We start from the raw sequence: 22,570 nt of genomic DNA, 5'->3' as shown, positions 1-22,570 counted from the left end.
GAGGGGAGGGGGGATAGTAGAGGATAGGAAAGGCAGCAGAATACAACAGACACTAGTATGGCAATATGTAAATCAATGGATGTGTAACTGATGTGATTCTGCAATCTGTATACGGGGTAAAAATGGGAGTTCATAACCCACTTGAATCAAAGTGTGAAATATGATATATCAAGAACTATGTAATGTTTTGAACAACCAACAATAAAAATTAAAAAAAAAAATGAGAATGTGGCTAATTTTATTTCTATTTTATATTTGCAAATTTATGTGATTACATGTATCTTGGTAAAATTTCCCAGAAAAGTGGAAATTTCATAATTTTAACTCAGTTTTTCCTTATAGCAGTTATAATAATAACATAGTAAAGACTATTTTTTTTATATATCATCAATTGGCCAAGTATTTATATAACTATATGGAATGATTTCAATTCTGGTATGAATGTTCACTTTTTTCTTTGCTGCTGGGATTGAGGTGATGAACTCAGGGCCTTGTATATGTTAAGTATGTGCTGTACCACTGAGCCACATTCTCAGTTTCTTGACTTACAGAGTATGCTACTAGCCCCTTCCTTTTCCTCTTTTAAAAAGTGAAGATGATTAACAACTATATTATAAAGTTATAGAAACCAGAAATAATATTTATAAAGTACTTATTACCAAGACCAGTATATAATAGGGTATTAACAATAATGGTAGGGGCTGGGGATGTGGCTCAAGCGGTAGCGTGCTAGCCTGGCATGCGCGGGGTGCTGGGTTCGTTCCTCAGCACCACATAAAAGTAAAATAAAGATGTTGTGTCCACCAAAAACTAAAAAATAAATAATAATAATAATAATAATAGTAGTAGTAGTATTAAGGACCAAATGCTACCTGTTCTTTTCCTAAGGGAACATTAACAAAGAAGAAAAAGAAAAAAAAATAAAAAGTATTTATATATTAAAGGATAGTTAAGTGCTAAGTTCTATAAACTTTTGGGTATAAACTGTATATCCAAAAGGAGTTTCAGAGAAGAAAAAGATTACAGGTTCTAGAATATTTGAGAAGACAAGACCTAAGCTAATCCTTGAAAGATGCCTAAAACTGGGATGGAAGACAGAAAGAAGTTCTGGCTTTATAATTTACATGTTGAACATTCTTAACCCCCAAAATCTGAAATCCAAAATGCTCAAAAATTAAAAACTTTTTGAGCACTGACATACCAAAGAAGAAAAGTCACACCATGAAGCTATTTTATGCACAAAATTATTATAAATATTGTATAAAATTACCTTTAAGTTATATGTAGATGATATATATATATAAAACAAATGAATTTTGTTATTTGGTTTTGGGTTCCATCCCCAAGAAATCACACTATGTACACACAAATACTGAAAAAATTCAAAATCCAAGTGTATCAGATATATTCAACCTGGACCAGAGAGAACACACACTGAAGTTTTCCGTCAAGTGGCAAAATATTTCTCAGAGCTATTCATATTCATTCCTACCCAGCCACCTTGATAGTAAATAATAGTATGCATGGATCTACATTATTACCAGTCATTACTAACAGCTTGTGACAACTGAACATATGAAGAAAATAGAATTTTGCTTGGTAGTATTATGCTGTCCCAAAAAAGAACAAAATCTTAATTTCTTTTGAAACTTTAATGCTTTTCTACCTAATTGACAAATAGTCTTTTCATATTTTGCATGTTTCTTTAAAAAAAAAAAGGTTTCAACTTTAATGGTTTAAAACACAGGAAATTAAAATGCATATTCAACAATTTGGGTGTCTTCTAACTTATTAAAAGGACAAAACTTTAAAAAATGGTCATCAGACTGAGCAGAGAAGTCCAAAGGACTTACTTCAGGACACTAGAAAGATTCCCTGAATGACCTACCATATACTGAATGAGGAAAGAAAACTGCTTTCTATAAGTAAATTTCTGTACAGATGAAATGCAGATTGTTTTGCTCCCATAGTAAAAACATAACTAACTGAGAGACAATAGTAATCAAATAAGGTTGGGAATGTAGCTCACTAGAAGAGTGCTTGCCTAGCACTTATTAGGCCTTGGATTCAACCACCAGTACTACCAAAACAAACAAAACAAAACCCAAAATAAAAACCCCAAACCAAAAAGTAATCAAGCAACACACAAATTCAACAATATTCATTTCTTTTTCTTTTTTCGGTGCTGGGAATTGAACCCATGGCCTTGCTTGTGCTCTTCCACTGAGCTACACCTCCAGTCCTTCAGTCTTACACTATGTTCACAATCCAATCAAGTAAAGTTGGAATGGATCCTTATATGCAGATCATGGTCCAATACCATTTTTCAGATAAGGAAAGCCCAGGGTCATTATACAGAATAATAGGTCTAAAATTTAGGATTTTAGGGATTCTCCAGGCTAATTCTCTTATGTAACAGATAAGAAAACAAAGATAAAAATTTTTGTTTTAGTAACTAAGACAATTACAAAAGCATGACTAGCTACACCTTCCTGCCTCTACCACATATTCTGGCATTGACAACCAGCTGAAGTTGCTTCTGGTAATAACACTTAGACATTAGGATTCAGGGTCCAGTAATTTTCTAGTTAATTTAAATCAGAAATAAAAGGGGATCTGGATAATGGTAGTTATGACATTATCTCTGAGATCCTTAATATAAAGAGAACCTAGATTAAAAGAGGGAAGACCCCAAGTTGCCCTTGCATTCACATTAACTGAGGTACCTGACACAAGGGAGGACAATCAGTCAATGTCAGCAAGTCTGTTGTTCTCGTCTCTATCTTCTTCAAACACGGTAAGTATAAAAATCAGTACTGAACACTTTGCAAGTGTGATATCCAAAGACAACTTCAAAGTAAATATTATCTCATATGACAAAGTGAGAAAAAATATTGACAGAATATGAGAAAAAATTTCAGGGCTGGTTAACACACTGCATGCGTTAAAATTACGGTTATGGTCCCTTTACAATCTCAATTCAACATATCTAAAATTATTGTCTATGATGACAAACTAACTCTACTTCCTATATTCACACACTTAAATGCACCCAGTTAACTAAGTTAAGACACCTGGAATGTTTTCTTCACAATGCCTCCCATACCTCCAATATCCAACTGGTCAACAAACTGTTTACCTTTTTAAATACCCTGATTATCAGTACTCAGTGTCTTTGGCACCAGTCACTGCATTCCTTGTTGCAAAACCTCACCATGTCTGATCTGAGTTGTAACAGACTCTTACATATCCATCCTTAAAATCCTTATATTTTCAGTATGACACTTGAATTTCCTTTATGTAGCCTATAGCTCTTCAAAATATGGCCTTTAAGCTTGGCACGGTGATGCACGCCTGAAATCTCAGTGACCCAGGAGGTTAAGGCATGAGTATCACAAGTTCAAAGCTAGCCTCAGCAACTTAGTGAGACCCCAAGCAACTTATGAGACACTGTCTCAAAAAATAAAAAGGGTCAGGTAAGCCAGGCATGGTGGCTCGCCTGTAATCCCAGCGGCTCAGCCTCCTGAGCCAGAAGAATCTCAGTTCAAAGCCATCCTAAGCAATTTATTGAGGCCCTAAGTAACTCAGTGAGAACCTGTCTCTAAATAAAAAATCCAAAAAAAGGGCTGGGGATGTGGCTCAGTGGTTAAGTGCCCCTGAGTTCAATCCCAAGAACCCCCCCCACAAAAAAAAGGGTGGCTGGGTAAAGCACCTCTGGGTTCAATCCCCAGTGCAAAAAAAAATCTGGCCCTTATTGACCTCTCTATTCTCATCATCCTCCATCCCACTACCCAGACCCTTTACTTATCATATATACTGCAGTGACTTAAGCACAGAAAAACATCTTTTTCTGTCAAAAAATATTGACAGAACATGTCCCTGCTCCTTAGCTTACTTTAAAAAATTGTGGTTCAGCGGTAGAGTGCTCCACTAGCACGGGCGAAACCCGGGTTCTATCCTCAGCACCAAATAAAAATAAAAAAGGTATTGTGTCCATCTATACCTAAAAAATAAATATTTAAAAATATATATATATTTAGGGGCTGGGGTTGTGGATCAGTGGTAGAGTGCTTGCTCTTACTTATGAGGCACTGGGTATAATCCTCAGCACCACATAAAAATAAATAAACAAAATAAAGCTATTGTGTCCATCTACAACTAAAAAATATATATTTTGAGATACATTTATAGTAAAATGGTTACTTTAATGAAACATACCAATATATCATCTCTTGGTTACCCATTCTCCCACCTAAAACAAGAGCAACTATAATTTATTCCTTTAACAAAAATCCTGACTACCATACACTATAATTACCTATAGTTCTCATGTTGTATACCAGATTTTTGGACTTGTTCATTCTTCAGATCTATTATGTAGATCCTTTGACCTACAGCTCCCCATTTCCTCCCCCTTATCTCATCCTAGTAAACCACTCTTACTTTCTCTCTTTATATTTGATCTTTTTTTTTTTTTTAGATTCCACATATAAGTGAGATCATACATTTTTCTTTCTGTATCTAGCTTATTTCACTTTGCTCCATGTCCATCATATTTTAAGGCTGAATAATATTTTTTTTATTGGTTGTTCAAAACATTACAAAGCTCTTGACATATCATATTTCATACTTTAGATTCAAGTGGGTTATGAACTCCCATTTTTACCCCGTATACAGATTGCAGAATCACATCGGTTACACATCCACATTTTTACATAATGCCATATTAGTAACTGTTATATTCTGCTACCTTTCCTATCCTCTACTATCCCCCCTCCCTTCCCCTCCCATCTTCTCTCTCTATCCCATCTGCTGTGATTTAACTGAATAATATTTTGATGTGTATATATACCACAGTGTCTTTATTCATTCATCCATGGAAGTACATTTGGTTGTTTTCATATTCTGGCTATTATGAAAAATGCTTCAATGAACATGGGAATACAGATAAATCTTTGAGGCAATTTAATTTCTTTTGGGTATATACTCAAAAAAGGGACTGCGGGGTTACATGGCAATTGTCTTTTTAGTTTGTTTAGGAATGTCTGTACTATTTTCCATGATGGCTGCACCAATTCACCTTAGCTCTCACTTTTCTTCCTGGCTTTTATTTATCCCCCTGAGGAAAGATCAATGAATAGCAAAAGGCAGAATTGGAGTTACTCATCCTCCAAAGAAGTATTAGTTTTTCTTTCTTTGCATTTATCTCTATGGTACCCTGGGATAACACTATCAGCACCGGTCTGTCTTCTCCACCAGACTAGGTCAGCAGTTAGGCATAGTAGCTCTCACTTGTAAATAATTAGTACATAGTACTTGGCACATCTGTGGTACCCAATAATAAAACTAATAGAACTCACAGATTTGCCAATGTCCATCAAATACTTATTATCTATAATATGTCTGCTCCTGCTCTGTGCTTTATATTTGCATTATTTTTGCTTCTCAAGACTTATAGATATTGCATGCAGTGGCTAAGTATCCACACTGATTCCTCACTGTGCCTAATAGGTAGTAAATATATACTAGTATATATTTTAGATCAATACTTCCCAAACTTCAAGATACTTTAGAAGTATCTGGAGAACTTGTTAAAACAAATTCTTAGGTCTCACTTTCAGGGAATCAAACCCAGAGCCTCACAAATGCTAGGCAAGGACTTTACCACTGAGCGATACCTCCACCCTCCACAGATTCAAATAGGTCTGGGTTAGGCCCCATATCTGTATTTCTAACAAAACTCCCAGATGATAGTGATTTCCTGTTGTCTCCCATCCACACTGTGAACAGCAGAGATTTAGACAGAACTCATTATGTGAGTTGATTGGAGATTTTGATTTTTTTCCCTTTGTTTTTAGTGATGGGGGTCCCACCATGTTACGCAGGCTGGTCTTGAACTTGTAGGCTTTAAGAATCTTCCTGCCTCGCTCAGGAACCTGAGTAACTATAGGCCTGCACATCATACCCAGAGAGATGTTGATTTTACTTCTTCTATTATGTTGATTATATGATCTATAGTGTATAGATCGAATCATCTAGCAAGCTAAAATCATCTGAATTTATTTTGTATTCTATAGTTCATAATGAGGTTAAACAGCACAGCTAGTGGAAGCATTTTTGTTTTGGTTTTGAGACAGGATCTCACTAAATTTCCCAGGCTGTCCTTGAACTCTGTAATCCCCCTGCCTCAGTCTCCTGAGTATCTGGGACAACAGGTAGATGCAACCATGCTTGGCTAGCATAAGCATTTTTAAAAGATGCTACAAAGTAGGGCTGGGGTTGTGGCTCAGCGGTAAAGTGCTTACCTAGCACATGCAAGGCCCTGGGTGTGATCCTCAGCACCACATATAAATAAATAAAATAAAGGTATTGTGTCCAAATACAACAAAAAAATAAATATTAAAAAAAAAAGATACTACAAAGTAGGATGAAGCAATTAATTACCATAAATAACTAGAAGTTGCCTGACTAGCAAAACTTTAAATGTTAACCACTAGATGCAGTGATGCACACCTGTAATCCCAGTGACTCAGGAGGATGAAGCAGGAGGATCACAGGTTCAAGGCCAGCCTTAGCAACTTAGCAAGACCCTGTCTCAAAATAAAATAGTTGGAAATGTAGCTAAGTGGTAAAGTGCCCCTGGGTAACAAACAAACAAATGTATGCATCTCCTCTTCTTAATATGCCAATATTAAAAACAGATTTATTTTTCCTCCAAATATTCAGTACTTTCTAATCATCAGTGTAATAACTGATAAAGGAAGAAACATCAATAGATATTAAGACCACTGGATGAAAGTTGTATGAAAACAGAATATCAGATAGTCTCTAAGTATTATCCCAGACTACTTAATGATTGTAAAAGGAAAAGGAACCTTTATAGCAAGCAGATCTGGAGGACTCCTCCTCAACCATGTGATCACATTCATCCTTACCAATAAACGGCAAAATGACTTTACATGCCCTTTGATGCAATGCAGTGGTATAGACACAAAATCACTGATGCAATATTGTTACTAAAAATATTTGGTATGAATAATCTAATCATGAGATAATCAGAAAAATCCTAATTGTGGGAAATTCTGTGAGAAAATGGCCTAAAAGAAAGAAAATGGCCTAGACTTTTAAAAAATGTTAGTATCATGAACAGAAAAAAAAAAGAGAGAGAGAAAGTATTTTGTACTTCAAAAATATATCACATTGCTCTAAAGAATATTTTGGAGACAACACATCTGGTGTGTCTGCATATCACAGACAAATTCTTCAGGTATAAAAACAATACTGTGGGGGTTGGGGTTATGGTATGGGTTCGATCCTCAGCACCACATAAAAATAAAATAAAGATATGTGTCCGCCTATAACTAAAAAATAAATGTTTAAAAAGAAAACAATACTGTGATTATATTGATATTGTTTTTGAATCTATATGCTGCAGTATTCAGGAGTAAGGCATGGTGTCTATAACTTACATTGAAGCAGTTCAGAAGCACACATACCACACAACCAAATGTTCACAACTAATGAATCTAGGAGAGGTTGTGTAGATGACTAGTTGAATTAGTCACTCAACTTTTCTTATAGGTCTAAAAATTTTCAAAGTATAAAAATAGGAGAAAGACTTAAAGTTTAATTGACTCTAGGAATTAGTTAACTGGGTTGGGGTTGTAGCTCAGTGGCAAAGTGCTTGCCTCGCATGTTTGAGGCACTGGGTTCGATCCTTAGCACCACATAAAAAATAAAAATAAATAAAGGTATTGTGTCCATCCACAACTAAAATTAAAGAAAAAAAGAATTATTTAACAGTAGCCTTTTAAACCTGTCATCCATCATTCCCTATAACATTTCAATCCTGACAGATAATTAATTTTTAGTAGCAGTAGGAACTATGGACCCACTTTCATTTAACTATACCTCGTTTCCCAAGCGATGATCCAGCAAACAAACAGCCTGTGGATGTCTCAGCAATAATTCTACATATAGGGAAAAAACAAGTATTACTCTTAGGCTACAAACATTCTAAAATTATAGTAAATAAGACACAGGAAAACAGTGTTAAATAGACAAAATGACACATGGCCAGTACGCTGCAATGGCGAAATTCTTCCTACACAGAGTAGTCTGATTAACATTCTCCATCAGCCAATAATATCCTTCAGGGCTAGAATGGGAGAAGTCACATCTAATTCTAGTTCACTCATAGATAAAGGATGCCACCACCTCTCCGTATCCCTGGAAGTTATCATATTTTTGGTGCAAAGTGGTACCATTTCACACAGTACTATACAGTATTTTATAATTTTCTTTTAATAAAAAATGTCTTTGTGTAACGACTTTAGGTTTTATTCTATAGTTTTTAGATAGCATTACATTATTAAAGTAAGCATTTAGTTTAAACCCTTTAACAGAAACTCTGAATAAGAGAATTTGAAATATAAGTATCTACAAAAAATAACCGTACTTTTACAATCCAAAAATATCAAAGCATTTTTATAACACATAAAACCATAACTTCTAATTGGAGTAACACTAATAATCATATTCCTTTATTAAGGCGATCTTTACCATTGTGAGTTAATTTCAGAGTTGAGGTATTTTAAGCAACTAAAAACATTTCTCTTAGGATCACCTTCAAAGCCTAACTTCTGATTACCTTTAACATTTAAGTTCATTCCTAAGTATTCAGGAGGATGGATTCTAGGATTCTCATTGTGGATTAAATCCAAGGTTGTTCAAGTCCTTTATATAAAACAGCATAGTATTTAAATACAACCTACACATGTCTATTACTTTAAATTATCCCTAGATTACTTATAATACCAAATACAATGTACACAATATATAAATAGTTGTTAAGCTGTATTGTTTAGGGAATGATAAGAAAAAAGTGTTTGATGATAAAAAAGGGAATGATAAAAAAAAATGTTTAGTAGAGACACAATTTCATTTCTTTCTTTCCTTTTTTTTTTTTTTTTTTTGGTTAGGGTTNGGTGGGTACCAGGGATTGCACTCACACACTGAGGCACATCCCCAGCCCTATTTTGTATTTTATTTAGAGATGGGATCTCACTGAGTTACTTAGTACCTCACTTTTTTTGAGGCTGGCTTTGAACTCTTGATCCTCCTGCCACAGCCTCCCAAGCTACTGGAATTACAGGTATGCACCACTGTACTCAGTTTTGGTTTTTTTTTAAGTTATTTTTTAATCTGGTCAAATTTAAATTGGTCATTTGAATCCATGGATGCAGAACCCATGAATACAGAGGGCTAATTATATAAGTGAAAAGGATCTTACAGAGTAGTAAAAGGCAAAACATCCTCAGAAAAAATTCAGAAAATCATCTTAATTCACCATACTGTTGTTTTTAGGTAGAAATCCCCTTAAAAACATGTCTTCTTAAAACTTATCAAATGAGCACAAAAACTTGAAATCTTTAATTTAAACAGGATAACAGTCACTCACGGCTTGAATCTTAGAAGTCCCCCAAAGAACATGTGTTGAAGGCTTGGTGGCTAATTGATGATGCTAGTGAGAGGTGGTAGAACTTTTAGGAGGTGGGGCCTAGCAGAAGGAAGTTGGGTTAAGCGGGGCATGCCCTTCAAGGGGATACTGGAGCCCAGCCCCTTCCTCTCTCTTTCCCTCTGTCACTTTGCTTCTTGAAGAAAATGAGGTGAGAAGCTTTAGTCCATCAAGCACTCCCTGCCTTGATATTCTGCCTCACCACAGGCCCAAAAACAATGAAGCCAAACAACCATGGACTGAAACTCTGAAACTGTGAACTAAAATAAATCTTTTCTCCTTTTAAATTGTTAACCTCAGGTATTTCATCATAACAATGGAAAGCTAACCAACACAGTAACTATTTCAGGGCTCTCAATCGATGTCTAAGAAAGTATATTTTCTCACATTATTCCATTTCCATTGCCAAATGCTTGGTCTTTGGGTTCCTGAACAGGCTGGATGTTAACATATAGATCTCTGATCTCCTTTCTGATGCATCTCACAGCCGCTGCTGCCATATCTTTTGCTACCTATTTTGGCAAGGTAGAAAAAACCAAAATGATACAATATTAATTACTGATTATTTGAAAAATTGTTTCCAAGCCATTAAAGGCACATAAAATAATTAATTTTTATATGTATCATTTTAAAACTTGATTTTCTAGAGAGTGAGCACTGAATTTGAAGAAAATTTTTAATGAAAAGATGGATTAAAAAATAAGTTCTAATAATTTCAAAATTTAGATGATACTTACCAAGGCATGCACACACTTCTAAGAACATTTAGACAACTTACTTTAAATGGCAGAACACCAGCAACAAAAGCTCTTCCATATATCTTAGTCACAGAGCCACGATCAGTCAAATTTATTGGGTTCAACTGTGTAACTGGTGACATCCGAACAATTACTTCACCACCACCTTTTGGATAATAGCCCCTATAAAAAGTGTGATAAATATCCACATAAACTAATTGCATGACAAAAATAAAGCACAATATTATATTAAAATAATGTGAATGATAGCCAAATATGCAATTCATGAAAAAGTTCTAAATCATATTTTAGGTCTGGACTGTTCAATATAGTAGCCTCAAGCTGCATGTGACTATTACAGTGAAATAAAATTTATGGCTGGAGGTATAGCTCAGTGGTGCATGCATGAGGCTTTGAGTTCAATTGCCAGCCCCAAGCCAAGTGTGGCAGCATTCTCCTACAGTCCCAGCTACTCCTACTCAAGAGACTGAGGCAGGAGGATCCTCTGGGCCTATGAGTTCATGGACAGTCTGGGCAATGAAGCATATCGCTGCTTCCTTTAAAAAAAAGCTTTAATAAAAACAAAGAAGCAAATAAAATTAAACATAGTTTAGAAATCAATTCAATTCCCCAATTGTATTAGCCATGTTTTAAGTGCCCAGTAGTCACATTTGGTTAGTGACTACCATACTGGACAGCATAGATAGGGAACATTTCTCAATGTAGAAAGTTCTATTTGACAAGTTTGTTTTAAAACATAGGTTCCTTGATATCTAGAGTTGTTTTGTTCCTACTATTTTCCAGGTCCTAACCCAATGTTTGGTACACAGTAGGAACTCAAATAAATAGCTGATGATTATAAATAGCTGACACTAACAGAATCTAAACTCAATTATTCAAAGTCATTTATTCCATTTCAGCTGCTGAGAAGGACACTGTGCCTATCCTCAAGCAGTTCTCCATCTAATAGGTCAGGGGTACCCTTATACAGTTGACTAGAATACAACACAGGATGTAAGGAGGACCACAACAGAAGTGCAAATATGGATTCTGATAGAGGTAGAGCCACAGAGAGTTCATACAGGAAATCACAAATTTTATTTAGAAAAAATAGGATTCCCCATTTTTTAGAACAGAAAAAGAATAACACAAAGATGTGAACTTCAAAGATACAAAGTATGTTCAAGGAATAGCATGTAATTGTGGTGTTAGAATGTAGGATAAGTTGAAAAAAAGGAGAAAGATGAAGCTAGGAAGGCAAAATGGAGCAAGATTGCAATGCACTTAAATGAGATGCCAAGAAATTTAACCTTGTCATTGTATAACAGAAGAAGACCAAAGAAATAACCCAAATGGGGCTGGGGCTGGGGCTCAGCAGTAGAGCACTTGCCTAGCATATGTAAGGCACTGGGTTCAATCTTTAGCACTACATAAAAATAAAGAAATAAAATAAAGGTATTGTGTCCATCTACAACTAAAAATGATTTAAAAAAAGAAAAAACCCAAATGCCCAATGTGCTTCTTTTTTTTTTTTTTTTTTTAATATTTATTTATTTTTTTAGTTCTCGGCGGACACAACATCTTTGTTTGTATGTGGTGCTGAGGATCGAACCCGGGCCGCACGCATGACAGGCGAGCGCGCTACCGCTTGAGCCACATCCCCAGCCCCCAATGTGCTTCTTAAAAAAATAATTCTGATCACACTACAGAAGAAAATCTTTTTATGATCCTACAGTGCCTGGCTCAAGTGTCTGCACAACTTGACCATTTAATCTGTGCATGGATAACATTAGACAGGAAGATGCTTTCATGTGGAAATTCCCTTGAAAATATTTCTCCCAAGAAACAAGTAAATATCACATGTAGTTGCTTTCAAGGCTCCACATCCTTGCAGCTTACCGTTCTTTAGCTGTAAAGTACAATTATTTGACAAGAAATGTTTTAAGGGTAATATATTAAGTGTATTAGAATGACAGTTCTCCAAGGTCTAAATTTTCCATTATGCTAATTTAGCATAATAATAGATGGAAAAGGCAAAGAAATAAGTAACTTACCTCATTTTGATGTCACAATTAAAATTAAAACCAAATTTTTCAACAATTGGCTTGAAGACCTGAAAAAAATCAGTTGTTATTGCAACCACCAATATTCACTGATTCAACAAGTATAATTATTAAATGAAAAGTGCTCTGTACTGAATTAGTAATTGAGTGTTATAAGAAAACTGTAGTATCAAAATATATAGACTAGTTCCATTTTTCAAGTGGGAAAAAAAAAAAAAAACTTGTATTCACTAAATTTAAGTTTAACATTTAATAAATCAGGGCCGTGCAAGTCTAATGAGAAAAAAAATTCAGAACTCAGAATACTTGAACCCAATGTTTATTCTACTCCAGAAACCATTACTGACCCTTCTCAGTACACTGTACACTGTAAAAAAAAAGTAGGGGCACTGGTGAACAACACTTTATTCTGCCCTCTCAATTCTTTTATAAAGCTGAAATCTCACTGCAAATAAAATGTTTTATTCTTATTTCTTCCATTTAACATTATAAGTGTAAGCATTTTTCTGACACAATAAAAATTCTTGCGAAATAAAACTTAAAGAAATGCATGGCATTTGAGCATTACTTATTTAACCATTTCCTACCTTTTCATGATTATGTAATGATATATATTAATTCTCTACTCAAATCCTTTAACATTCACCTTTTGCTACATTTTGTACTATTTTATTAGGATAGTTTGCTTGAAGTGGAATTACTAACTAAGGAGAAACTAATTTTCATTATATGATCTATAACACTGACTTTAAATATATTATACTATCCATTAGGTTGGCAATGTTTCAGAGAAAGACAATATTTAATCCTGAAGTCTAAGGCAACTTGTAAGATCTACTCTAGAGATTTACTCATTTTTCTAGGTTTTCTCCATAGTATGCAGGAGGTATAGATGTTACTAAACTTTGGTTAAAAAAAAAAAAAAAAGGGCAGGCCTAGGAGTATAGCTCAGTGGTATAGTGCTTGCCTAGCATATGTGAGGCCTTGGGTTCAATTCCCACTACCATAAAAAAGAGAAGCAGAAAGTTTTTAAAAATAAAAACCTAAGAATGTCAAGTGCTAGGTAGGATGGTGAACAGCTGGAACTCTCATAATGGACTATTGAAAAAGCTGAACAAAATAGCGTAACTATTTTGGATGCCACAAGTTTTGGCAGTTTCTCATAAATTTATACATGTACTTACTATAATAACCAGAAATCCTACTTCTAAGTATACAAGAGAACTGGAAATTTATGTTTAAGCCAAACTTAAACATAAATATTGGCAGCAACTTCATTCATAAATGCCCAAAACTGCCAGGTACAGTGGTACACACCCGTAAAACCAGTGCTTCGAGAGTCTGAGGCAGGAGAATTCAAAGTTCAAGGTCAGCCTGGGTAATTTAGTGAAACCGGTCTCAAAAAAATAAAAAGGGCTGGGGGTATAGCTCAGTGGTACAGAACCCCTGGGTTTAATCTCCAGTGCGGCAGAAAAAATAAAATAATAATTGCCCCAAACTGGACACAACTCAAATGCCCTTCAACAGATAAATAAACAAGCTGGCATATTCATATACTTACTATTTAGTTTTTATTGCTAATACAAGTAACACTGTGAATCTAAAGTTTACTAAGGTGAATGAAAAACTAGACTCAAAGGCTACATAACAGTATTATTCCTGTACATGAAATTCTTAAAAAAAAAAAAAAAAAGGCAAAACTATGACTGAAAACAGAAAAGTGGTTGCCAAAGGACTGTGGGACAGGACTGCCTGATACAGGGATAAGGGAATTTTTAGAGTAATGGAAGTATTATATATCTTTATTGTGGTGGTTGGTTTACAGATAAATGTTTGTTATCCAAAATCATCAAACTGCACATTAAAAAGGGTGAATTTAGTTGTAAGGAATTATGCCACAATAAACTTGGAATATCCCTTTTCCAAAATGCTCACAATCAGAAGAGTTTTGAGTTTCAGACTGTTTTCAATTTTACATGTACATGAACATAATAAGATATCTTGGGGATGAGACCCAAATCTAAACACAAAATTTATTTGTTTCATAGACACCTTATATACATAACCCAAAAGTAATTTTATACAACATTTTTAGTCTATCTTTTGTTTTGACTGCAATCTACCACATGCAGTCAAGTGGAGAATTTTTCACTTGTGGCACCAGGTTGGTGTTCAAAAAGTTTTAGAGTTTGGAGCATTCTATATTTTAAATTTTCTGATTAGGGATGCTCAACCGGTACCACTCTTCTTTCCCATGAGTTGTATAAGCACGCCAGCATTAAATATTATCATTTAAAAATTTTTTGAGTTCCCTTCTAAATCATAATTCCTATATTTATAAAGTAGTGGATTTACCTAATAACTGACATAATTTATATAATAATCACATTTGGTTTTTTAAAAATTCACTATAAATACTATTCTAAAATATAATACAAAGTCTAAAATAAACAATTTCCCACTCTCTCCTACAGCAGAACTAGACATCATGAATAAATAGCAACATACACAAAATATTCAGAATATATTTAAATAGAGAATAGATATTCAGAAGTATATATGAGATCATCTCAGTATGTCATTAACAACAAGAACCCTTACCATCACTGTGTAGTCGATTTGTGGTGCCATTTCAGCATTAGTTCCACCTTTCAAATGAAGTTCTGATGGAGAAGCAGCAAACAGAACACATGGCATTGAAACCTGCATCAAGAGGCACACACTCCTAAGGAGAAGGCAAAACAGGCTTAACTGCACTATCTTTTCAAAGTTTCAAAAAAAAAACTGAATTATAATTTATTACATTACTTAGTTGAAGCAAAGCTAAATGTAAAGTTAAAAGAGATTTGTTCCTGAATTATAAAATCCTGAATCTTAAAGAAAGTATTTCACAGTACAAAGAATTGCTTCTAATGATAAGCAAACGAGGCTGGGATGTACCTTGATTCAGTGCCTGCCTAGCATGAATGAGGTCCTAGTTTCCTATATAGCATGATTTAAAAAAAAAAAAAAAGATAAGCAAACCTCTGAATTCAAGACTAAAACACATCACTACATTAGATGGGTGATCTTGGCTAAGTTCTGACCCTTTTCTTTACAAAAAAATAAATAAAATAATAAAACCATCTTCAATTTTTTTAAATAAAAGGATTCTTGAAAATAGCAATTTATGAAAATGCATTCAAAATAGTCAAGACCTAGAAATATTCAACTGTTTCTGAGTTATCATGCAAAAGGCACTGTTCAAAATATTAAGTTAAGATGTAATGCCTTACTTGAAATTTTGTAAGACAGCAGATTTTAAGTATTCTTACCACATACACACATATGAAAGGTAATTACGAAAGGTGATGAAAATGTTATTTAACTTGACTGGTAATTATTTACCAACATAAATATATATCAAAATATCATGATATATACCTTCTTCATAATTTTATTTATAAACTACACTTCAATAAAGTTGGAAAATGGGGGGGGATCGATGTAATTTCTCTCATCATAGAGTTTGAGATCAAAGAAAAATATTTTACAAAGACTAAAAGCTGAGTATTACATATCGAAAAGTTCTGCCCATATAGTCAAATAATGTGAGAAATCACAATAAATGAACATAGAACATGAAGTATTTATAAAATAAAAAATTTGGTCAGATTTTCAAAATGAGCTGTTATCGCCCTTTTCTACAGAGAAAGTAATAATACTCATAAGTAGATCATAGTTTGAAATGCAATCCAATATAGCTTTTACATACCAAAAGAAAGATCTTTACTTTCTTATAACAAAGGCCCATACATACTGAACTAGAAAGTCTCTATCACTGGTAATAAGTTTGACTGATTAATAAATATTTATTGACTGCTAAAGTGTTTAGAATTGGAAGAAAAGGGCTTGGAAATGTTTAGTTAACTACTAATCATAGTTTTATACCTATTCAACTCATTGATCCTCTCTGAGTGATCCAACAAATATTTAATTTCTCACCAATAAAATCAGATTCTAAAAACACTAAAGAAAACCTTAATTTGAGAAGAGTAAGGAATAGTAGATAAAGTAGACACTTGAGAAAACACATGGTCCTGTAATCACAATCAAGGCTAAAGTCAGGCATGGTGGCACATGCCTGTAATTCCAGCTACTCAGGAGGCTGAGGCAGGAGGATTTGAAGTTGAGTAAGCCCGGACAGTTTAGTGATATGCCCCCTAATGCTTTATTGTCTTCTAATAGATAAAAAGGGTTAGGGACGGAGCTCAGTGGTAGAGCACTTGCCTATGCATGAGGCAATAGGTCCAATCCTTAACACCACATACACACACAAAAAAAGCGACCAGTCAAATAGATTAGAGAAGTAACATGAAAATTAACTGCTAGCCAGGTGCAGCAGCACACCAGCAACTCAGAAGGCTGAAGCAGGAGGATCACAAGTTCAAGGTCAGCCTGGACAACTTAAGAAAACCCTGTATCAAAACTAAAACCAAAAGGACTAGAGTAGCTTAGAGTGCTAACCCAGAGCATTCCTGGGTTCAATCCCTATCACTAAGTGGGGGGATGGGGGGAGGAATTAACTACTATCCACATTTTGTCAATAAAAGGAGAAGCACTTAGAAAGTTATCAAGGATCAATTTAATTGTTAAATATTCATTTCCCAGTGGGGGAAAAAATCAGGATTATATCCAAAAATTTCTAAATAGAGTTGCATAAGTATATCTTAGAAGACAACAGAGGGCTGGGGTAGATAGCTTAGTGGTAGAGCTAAGTGTGCACAAGCCATGAGTTGGACCAGCAACCCCCCCCACCAACAAACACAAAGCAATAAAAATATGCACATTGAAAGTAGTAGACTATGGGGCTGGGATTGTGGCTCAGCGGTAGAGCGCTCGCCTAGCACGGGCAGGATCCTGGTTTGATCCTCAGCACCACATAAAAATAAAGGCATTGTGTTGTGCCCATCTACACCTAAAAAATAAATTTAAAAAAAATAAAAAGAAAGTAGTAGACTATGGTTTATAATTAACTGTAAGAAAAGAACTTGAGCTATAATACAAATACTGAAAGTGAAAACTCAAGTCAATTTGTGACACTCAACTTCTAAATAATAATAATAATAATAATGCTATATCATACTACATACAAGATAACATTTCAATTAGGTGCCCAAATTTTACATTCATTGTCTTTAACCTCAAAGGTATTTTATTTACACTTTAGAACTAAGAAAACTGAGGAGGCTGGGGTTGGGAGGGGGAACATGGGAAGATTACAGGAACTCTAGATAGGGCAAAGGGGAGGAAGGGGAAGGGAGGGGGCAAGGAGGCAAAAAGATGGTAGAATGAGATGGACATCATTACCCTAAGTACCTGTATGAAGACACGAATGGTATGACTATACTTTGTATACAACCAGAGATATGAAAAATTGTGCTCTATATGTGTAATATGAATTGTAATGCAGTTTGTTGTCATATATAACAAATTAAAATAAAAAAATTTAAAAAAAGAAAAAAAATTAACCCGATGAAAAACTCAAAAAAAAAAAAAAAAAAAAAGGGAGAAAACTGAAGTTCAAAGAGGTTAAGCAACTTGCATAGTAAGTGGGAGAACCTAGATCTGAATGCAAAACCCATACCTAAACAGATCTCAAGGTATACATACCCTGCTGTCTTGGTATCTGCTGTGTGGATTCCACCTTTGATCTTCTCTGGTGTGAAGGTTACTTCAGTTGAACCAATTGCTGCCCCCTCCAGCTGCCCATCACACAAATCTCGAATCATTTCCAGTCCAGATAAATGTTGAGGCCTTCAGGTCATAATACTGCATCAAAACGTGTGCATTCAGACTGCCTATATCCCCACATTTTATGATATTTATAAAACTGCAACGGCAAGGAAACAGCAAGATCTAACCACAATAAGTGCCCCATCCTCGGCGTCGGAGCTACCTCTTTGGTTTTTATGCACTTAGACTACCTCCTAGTAGGCATCACTTTAAGGGTTTCTTTGAGACTCCTTATTTTGGCTATAAACGACCGCACAATCTGGCCACTGTCTCGACAGAGAGGTCCAAGGGCCACCCCTCAGAACCCGCTCCCAGGACCCAAGGCCGACCGACCGCGACCTCCCGGGCTACACTCCGGACCACCAGGTCGGCGACGCGCGCGCTCGCAGCCGGCTCCGCGACCCCCGACTCCACCCTCCAGCTCTCAGCCGCCGCGATTACCTCAGGCCTGGCGTGCTGCGGCCCGCCCGGATCTTATGCACCCGCAAGGGGAGGCCCAGGACACAGCTGAGGGCGGTGGAGACCCTGAGGATCTGGCCGCCCTGGAACGATGGGGGGCGAAGAGAAGGCGTAAGAACGTCGACCGCGAAAGTCCCGGTCCCCAACCAGCGCCCAGCCGCTCGGCCTCCGGCTGCACACTCACCCCTTCCAAGATCCCGCCGTCGACCTCCACCCGCTGCCCCGCCATGGGGGGCGCGCTGGGGCCTGGCCCGCTGCGACAACGCCTTTGCAGCAGAAAGAATAAACGCCCCGCAGCTCTGAAACTTCGATCTACGCCCGGGGTTGCGGAGTTCTCCGCGAAAGCGGAAGAAGCGGAGCCTCCCGGGAAACCCGATCCGCCGGAATGAATCCGGGGTTGGCCCGGTCTGGCCTCTGCGCATGCGTAGCGCCTCGACGCTTCGGGAGGCGGCTCCTGGAACATTCCTTCCCCGCCAGGACCCTTAGCTGTCCGGGAGGTGGTGGGCCGCTGCCGGGTACCTAAGAGTGCTGTAGTTAAGTGTGGACTTGGGAAGACTTGTGTCCTAAACAGTAGAACCTGAAGGTTGTGGAAAATCTCCTTTCCCACTCTTAACCAAATCCTCCAGTTGTTCCGCAGGCTTGTGCTTCATCTATTTTCTTGATAAATATGTGTTAATCTGTTGAGGATCTTGGCATACCCAGTGCTGCAGATTCTTAGAGCTGAAGATTAAGAAAAATCAGAACCCTACACTGTACTAATCACCTTCTCTCTGGACGGATTTGCCTTCTCTGCAACCTCTCTAAGTTTGTGTGCCCTGGTGCACTAATTGAAACCAATGAGCTTCTCATTTCTTGTGGGGTGTGTGTACAGTACTATCTTCTCCCCCGCTCCCCATGAGACACTATGTATTTGTGGGGAGAAAGGGGTAGAACCACTAATGTAACACTCTGAAGGTCAAAGCTATGCCACCTTGTCTGAGAGTAGGTGAAAGCTCTTGCCTTCAATGAACAGTGCAGAGAAACATAATACAACGTAGGCTACAGCAGAAACAACAGCCAGCTTCTTGGTTCTGCTGTAGCTCAATTCCCACATTAATTTAGGACCCAATAATATGTAAGCCTGTAGGTGTGCAAAGAAGAGGTAGAACAGTTAATGCCCCCAAAGCTATTGGAGATATAATGGACAGACTGAGAAGTAATCAATTACAATGCCATCTATAAAAATAATAATTAAGGGCTGAGGATGCATCTCAATGGTAGAGCACTTGCCTATGAGGTCTTGGGTTCAACATCATCATCATCATCAATGTACATGGAGACAGTAATTACAATATGATAAACTATAACAATAACAGCCAGTGTTCATTGAGCATTGCACTGTTCATCCCATTCTTTCACAGTTTGATAAAGTTCTTACTGTTTTATAGCATCCTGTGTTAATCAAGTCTATGTTAAAATAGTAATCAGGGAAAGTAATAATATCTGCATTTAGAATGATAGGTTTGATAGTATTCGGAGGATTAATTAGGGGCCTAAGGACCTGAAAGCAGAAATGCCTTCTCTCTTGCCTAAGGCAAGAGAGAATGAAAAGTTGAAGTAAGGCAGTGGCAGCAGGGATACAATAAAAAAGCTATGCTTGTAACTATAATATAATATAATATATATATATATACATACACACACACACACACACAGTGGATTATGAACCCCCTGAGCTACATCCCCAGCCCTCCTCCCCTTTTTGAGACAGATTCTCAATAAATTTCTTAGGCTGGCCTTGTAGTCACAATCCTCCTGCCTCAGCCTCCCTAGTTACTAGGATTAAGGGCATGCACTACCATATCTAGTACTATCTGACATCTTAGATTCCTATAAGAGAAACTCAACCTCCTCAGAAGAAGGTTTGCCCTTGCTTTGATTGTTTTATTGACTGATTGCAGTGTGGAGATCAAATCAAGAGGATTTTGCAAATCCTAGGCATACCCTCTGCTATTGAGCTGTACTTTGCGCCCTGGCTTGTTTACAGTATTGAGGGTTGAACCCAGGGACTCGTGCATGCTAAGCAAATGCTCTACCACTGAGCTGCATCCCCAGTCCTTTCTTTAAATTTTGAGACAGGGTCTCACGAAGTCACCCAGACTTAAGCTTGCAATGCTACTGCCTCAGTTTCCCAAGTAACTGGATTACAGGTATGTGCCCCCATGCATGGCTCTGGCTTGTCCTTTTAATTTCTAATTCTCACTCCTGGATATGACCCATTTGCCCCATTACAGTTACTTTCAGTGTAGAGGGAAGTGAACAAAAGATGGTATATGACATAGAAACTACCCAAGTATTACAGTTTGGATATGAAATGTACCCGAAAGGCCATGTGCTAAAGACGTGGTCCCCAGCTGGTGATTTTGTAGATAACTGGGGACATGACTGAAGAGTTTATTTTGTCCCTAGATCCTTCCTTTCTCTCTTGCTCCTTCCTAGCCACCATGAAATGAGCAGCTTTGCCTGTCACACTCTACCCACCATGATGTTCTGCCTCATCATGAGCCCACAGCCATGTGGCCCAGCAAGTATGAAATAAAACCTATGAAACTGGGATCCAAAATAAATCTTTCCTTCTTCATGTTGTTTTTCTCAGGTATTTCATCACAGTGACATCAAGTTGACTAATACGCCAGTCGAGAGTAGATAATAATAATCATTTGTATAGCGCTATATTCACGTTTACAACAAAACTGTAGAGTTAGTGTTTTGTCGTTATAAGATGATGTAACAGATAAGTGGCAAAGTTGCATTAAATTCTGTATCTTTTAAATTATCTACAGGAAAAGGACAGTTAAGCTGATACCAGATTTCTCAACAGAACACTGTCAAAGGACAGTGGATTCATATCTTCAGAATCATGACAGTCATTTTCAACCTGGAATTGGTACCTAGCAAAATTATCTCTCAAAAATGGGGGTAAAGTATAGAAATAAGATAATTTCTAGATACCTAGAAATTGAATTTAACATCTACATAGACTGTCTAAAGGAATTTTTAAAGGATATTTGCACTTCAGAATGGAAATTATTTCAAAAGGGAAGTCTGATTTATAAGAAAAAATGATGAGCTAAGAAACTGTAATTATGTAGGTAAACCTAAGTAAACATTAGCCAGTGCACACCTGTAATCCCAGTGATATAGCACAAGAAAAACTGGTAAATCTACTAACATGTTTTGCAATTGTATCTCAATTATTGGTAGATTAAGCAAATGGGAATTTAGGAAAGAAATGATTCTACACACACACACACATATATAATATTTATATATATATATATATATATATATATATATATATATATATATATATAAAACTTCAATCAAATATAAACTACATGATTTTCTTAAGAACTCAGGACACACAGCCAGGCACAGTGGCTCATGCCTGTTGTTATAGTTTGAATGTGAGGTGTCCCCCCAAAGCTCACGTGTGAAAATGCTAGGAGGTTCAGAGAAAAAATGATTACTTTATGAAAGCCTTAACTTAATTGATTCATTAATCTACTAATATAGATCAACTGGGCAGTAACTATAGGAAGGTAGGGTATTGCTGAATAAGTCTTTATTGTTAATATTTTGTCCCTGGTGAACAAAGCTATCTCTGCTTTCTAATTGCCATGTCCTGAGCTGTGTTTCTCCTCCACACCCTTCCTCCATGATGGTCTGCTTCAGCTTGGGACCAGAGCACTGGATTTGACTGTCTATATACTGAGATCATGACCCCAAATAAATTTCTCCCCATGTCAATAATTTTGGTCACCATGATGAAAAGAACTGACTCAATCAGCCACTTTTTAGGGATGGGAAACTACAGTTACCAAAAATCTTGTGCCTACATACATATTTTATATGTGGGCCTAGTAGGTAAACTGTATGTGGTCTCATTCATAGTACTGGATCTTTTAAACTTATTTATGATTATAAAGTTTTGATTCTCTTAATTTCTGCATGTGATTTTAAATGTTTAGTTACAGAAC

At 36.4% G+C, this 22,570-nt stretch overlaps 1 protein-coding gene and 1 long non-coding RNA gene across 4 annotated transcripts in view; one reads left to right on the top strand and one right to left on the bottom strand.

Moving 5' to 3' along the window:
- Rtca (RNA 3'-terminal phosphate cyclase) overlaps positions 1-18,977 on the bottom strand; it is a 26,923-nt gene extending 7,946 nt beyond the window's left edge. Inside the window, exons 1-8 of one of the 3 annotated variants that reach the window (XM_015502609.2) lie at positions 18,736-18,977; positions 18,534-18,634; positions 17,970-18,113; positions 14,919-15,042; positions 12,309-12,367; positions 10,296-10,437; positions 9,905-10,029; positions 7,912-7,970 (exon numbers count right to left, since the gene is read on the bottom strand). In XM_015502609.2, the coding sequence (XP_015358095.1) occupies positions 7,912-7,970; positions 9,905-10,029; positions 10,296-10,437; positions 12,309-12,367; positions 14,919-15,042; positions 17,970-18,113; positions 18,534-18,634; positions 18,736-18,780 (799 nt within the window). In that variant the 5' untranslated portion in view covers positions 18,781-18,977. Of the gene's footprint in view, positions 1-7,911; positions 7,971-9,904; positions 10,030-10,295; positions 10,438-12,308; positions 12,368-14,918; positions 15,043-17,969; positions 18,129-18,533; positions 18,635-18,735 lie in introns of all 3 variants that reach the window. The other 2 variants (XM_015502608.2, XM_015502610.2) reach the window with 2 other exon arrangements.
- An 895-nt stretch (positions 18,978-19,872) lies between these two features.
- On the top strand, positions 19,873-21,144 carry LOC125620215. The gene is made up of 2 exons (XR_007351803.1): positions 19,873-20,740; positions 21,030-21,144. It is a non-coding gene; the product is annotated as an uncharacterized LOC125620215 (long non-coding RNA).
- The last annotated feature ends 1,426 nt before the right edge of the window (positions 21,145-22,570 follow it).

The sequence above is a fragment of the Marmota marmota genome, unplaced genomic scaffold (genome assembly GCF_001458135.2).
Source record: "Marmota marmota marmota unplaced genomic scaffold, marMar, whole genome shotgun sequence".
NCBI classification, from domain to species: domain Eukaryota; kingdom Metazoa; phylum Chordata; class Mammalia; order Rodentia; family Sciuridae; genus Marmota; species Marmota marmota.
Note: the sequence above shows the minus strand (reverse complement) of the source record. Positions and strands in the feature narration are given on the sequence as shown.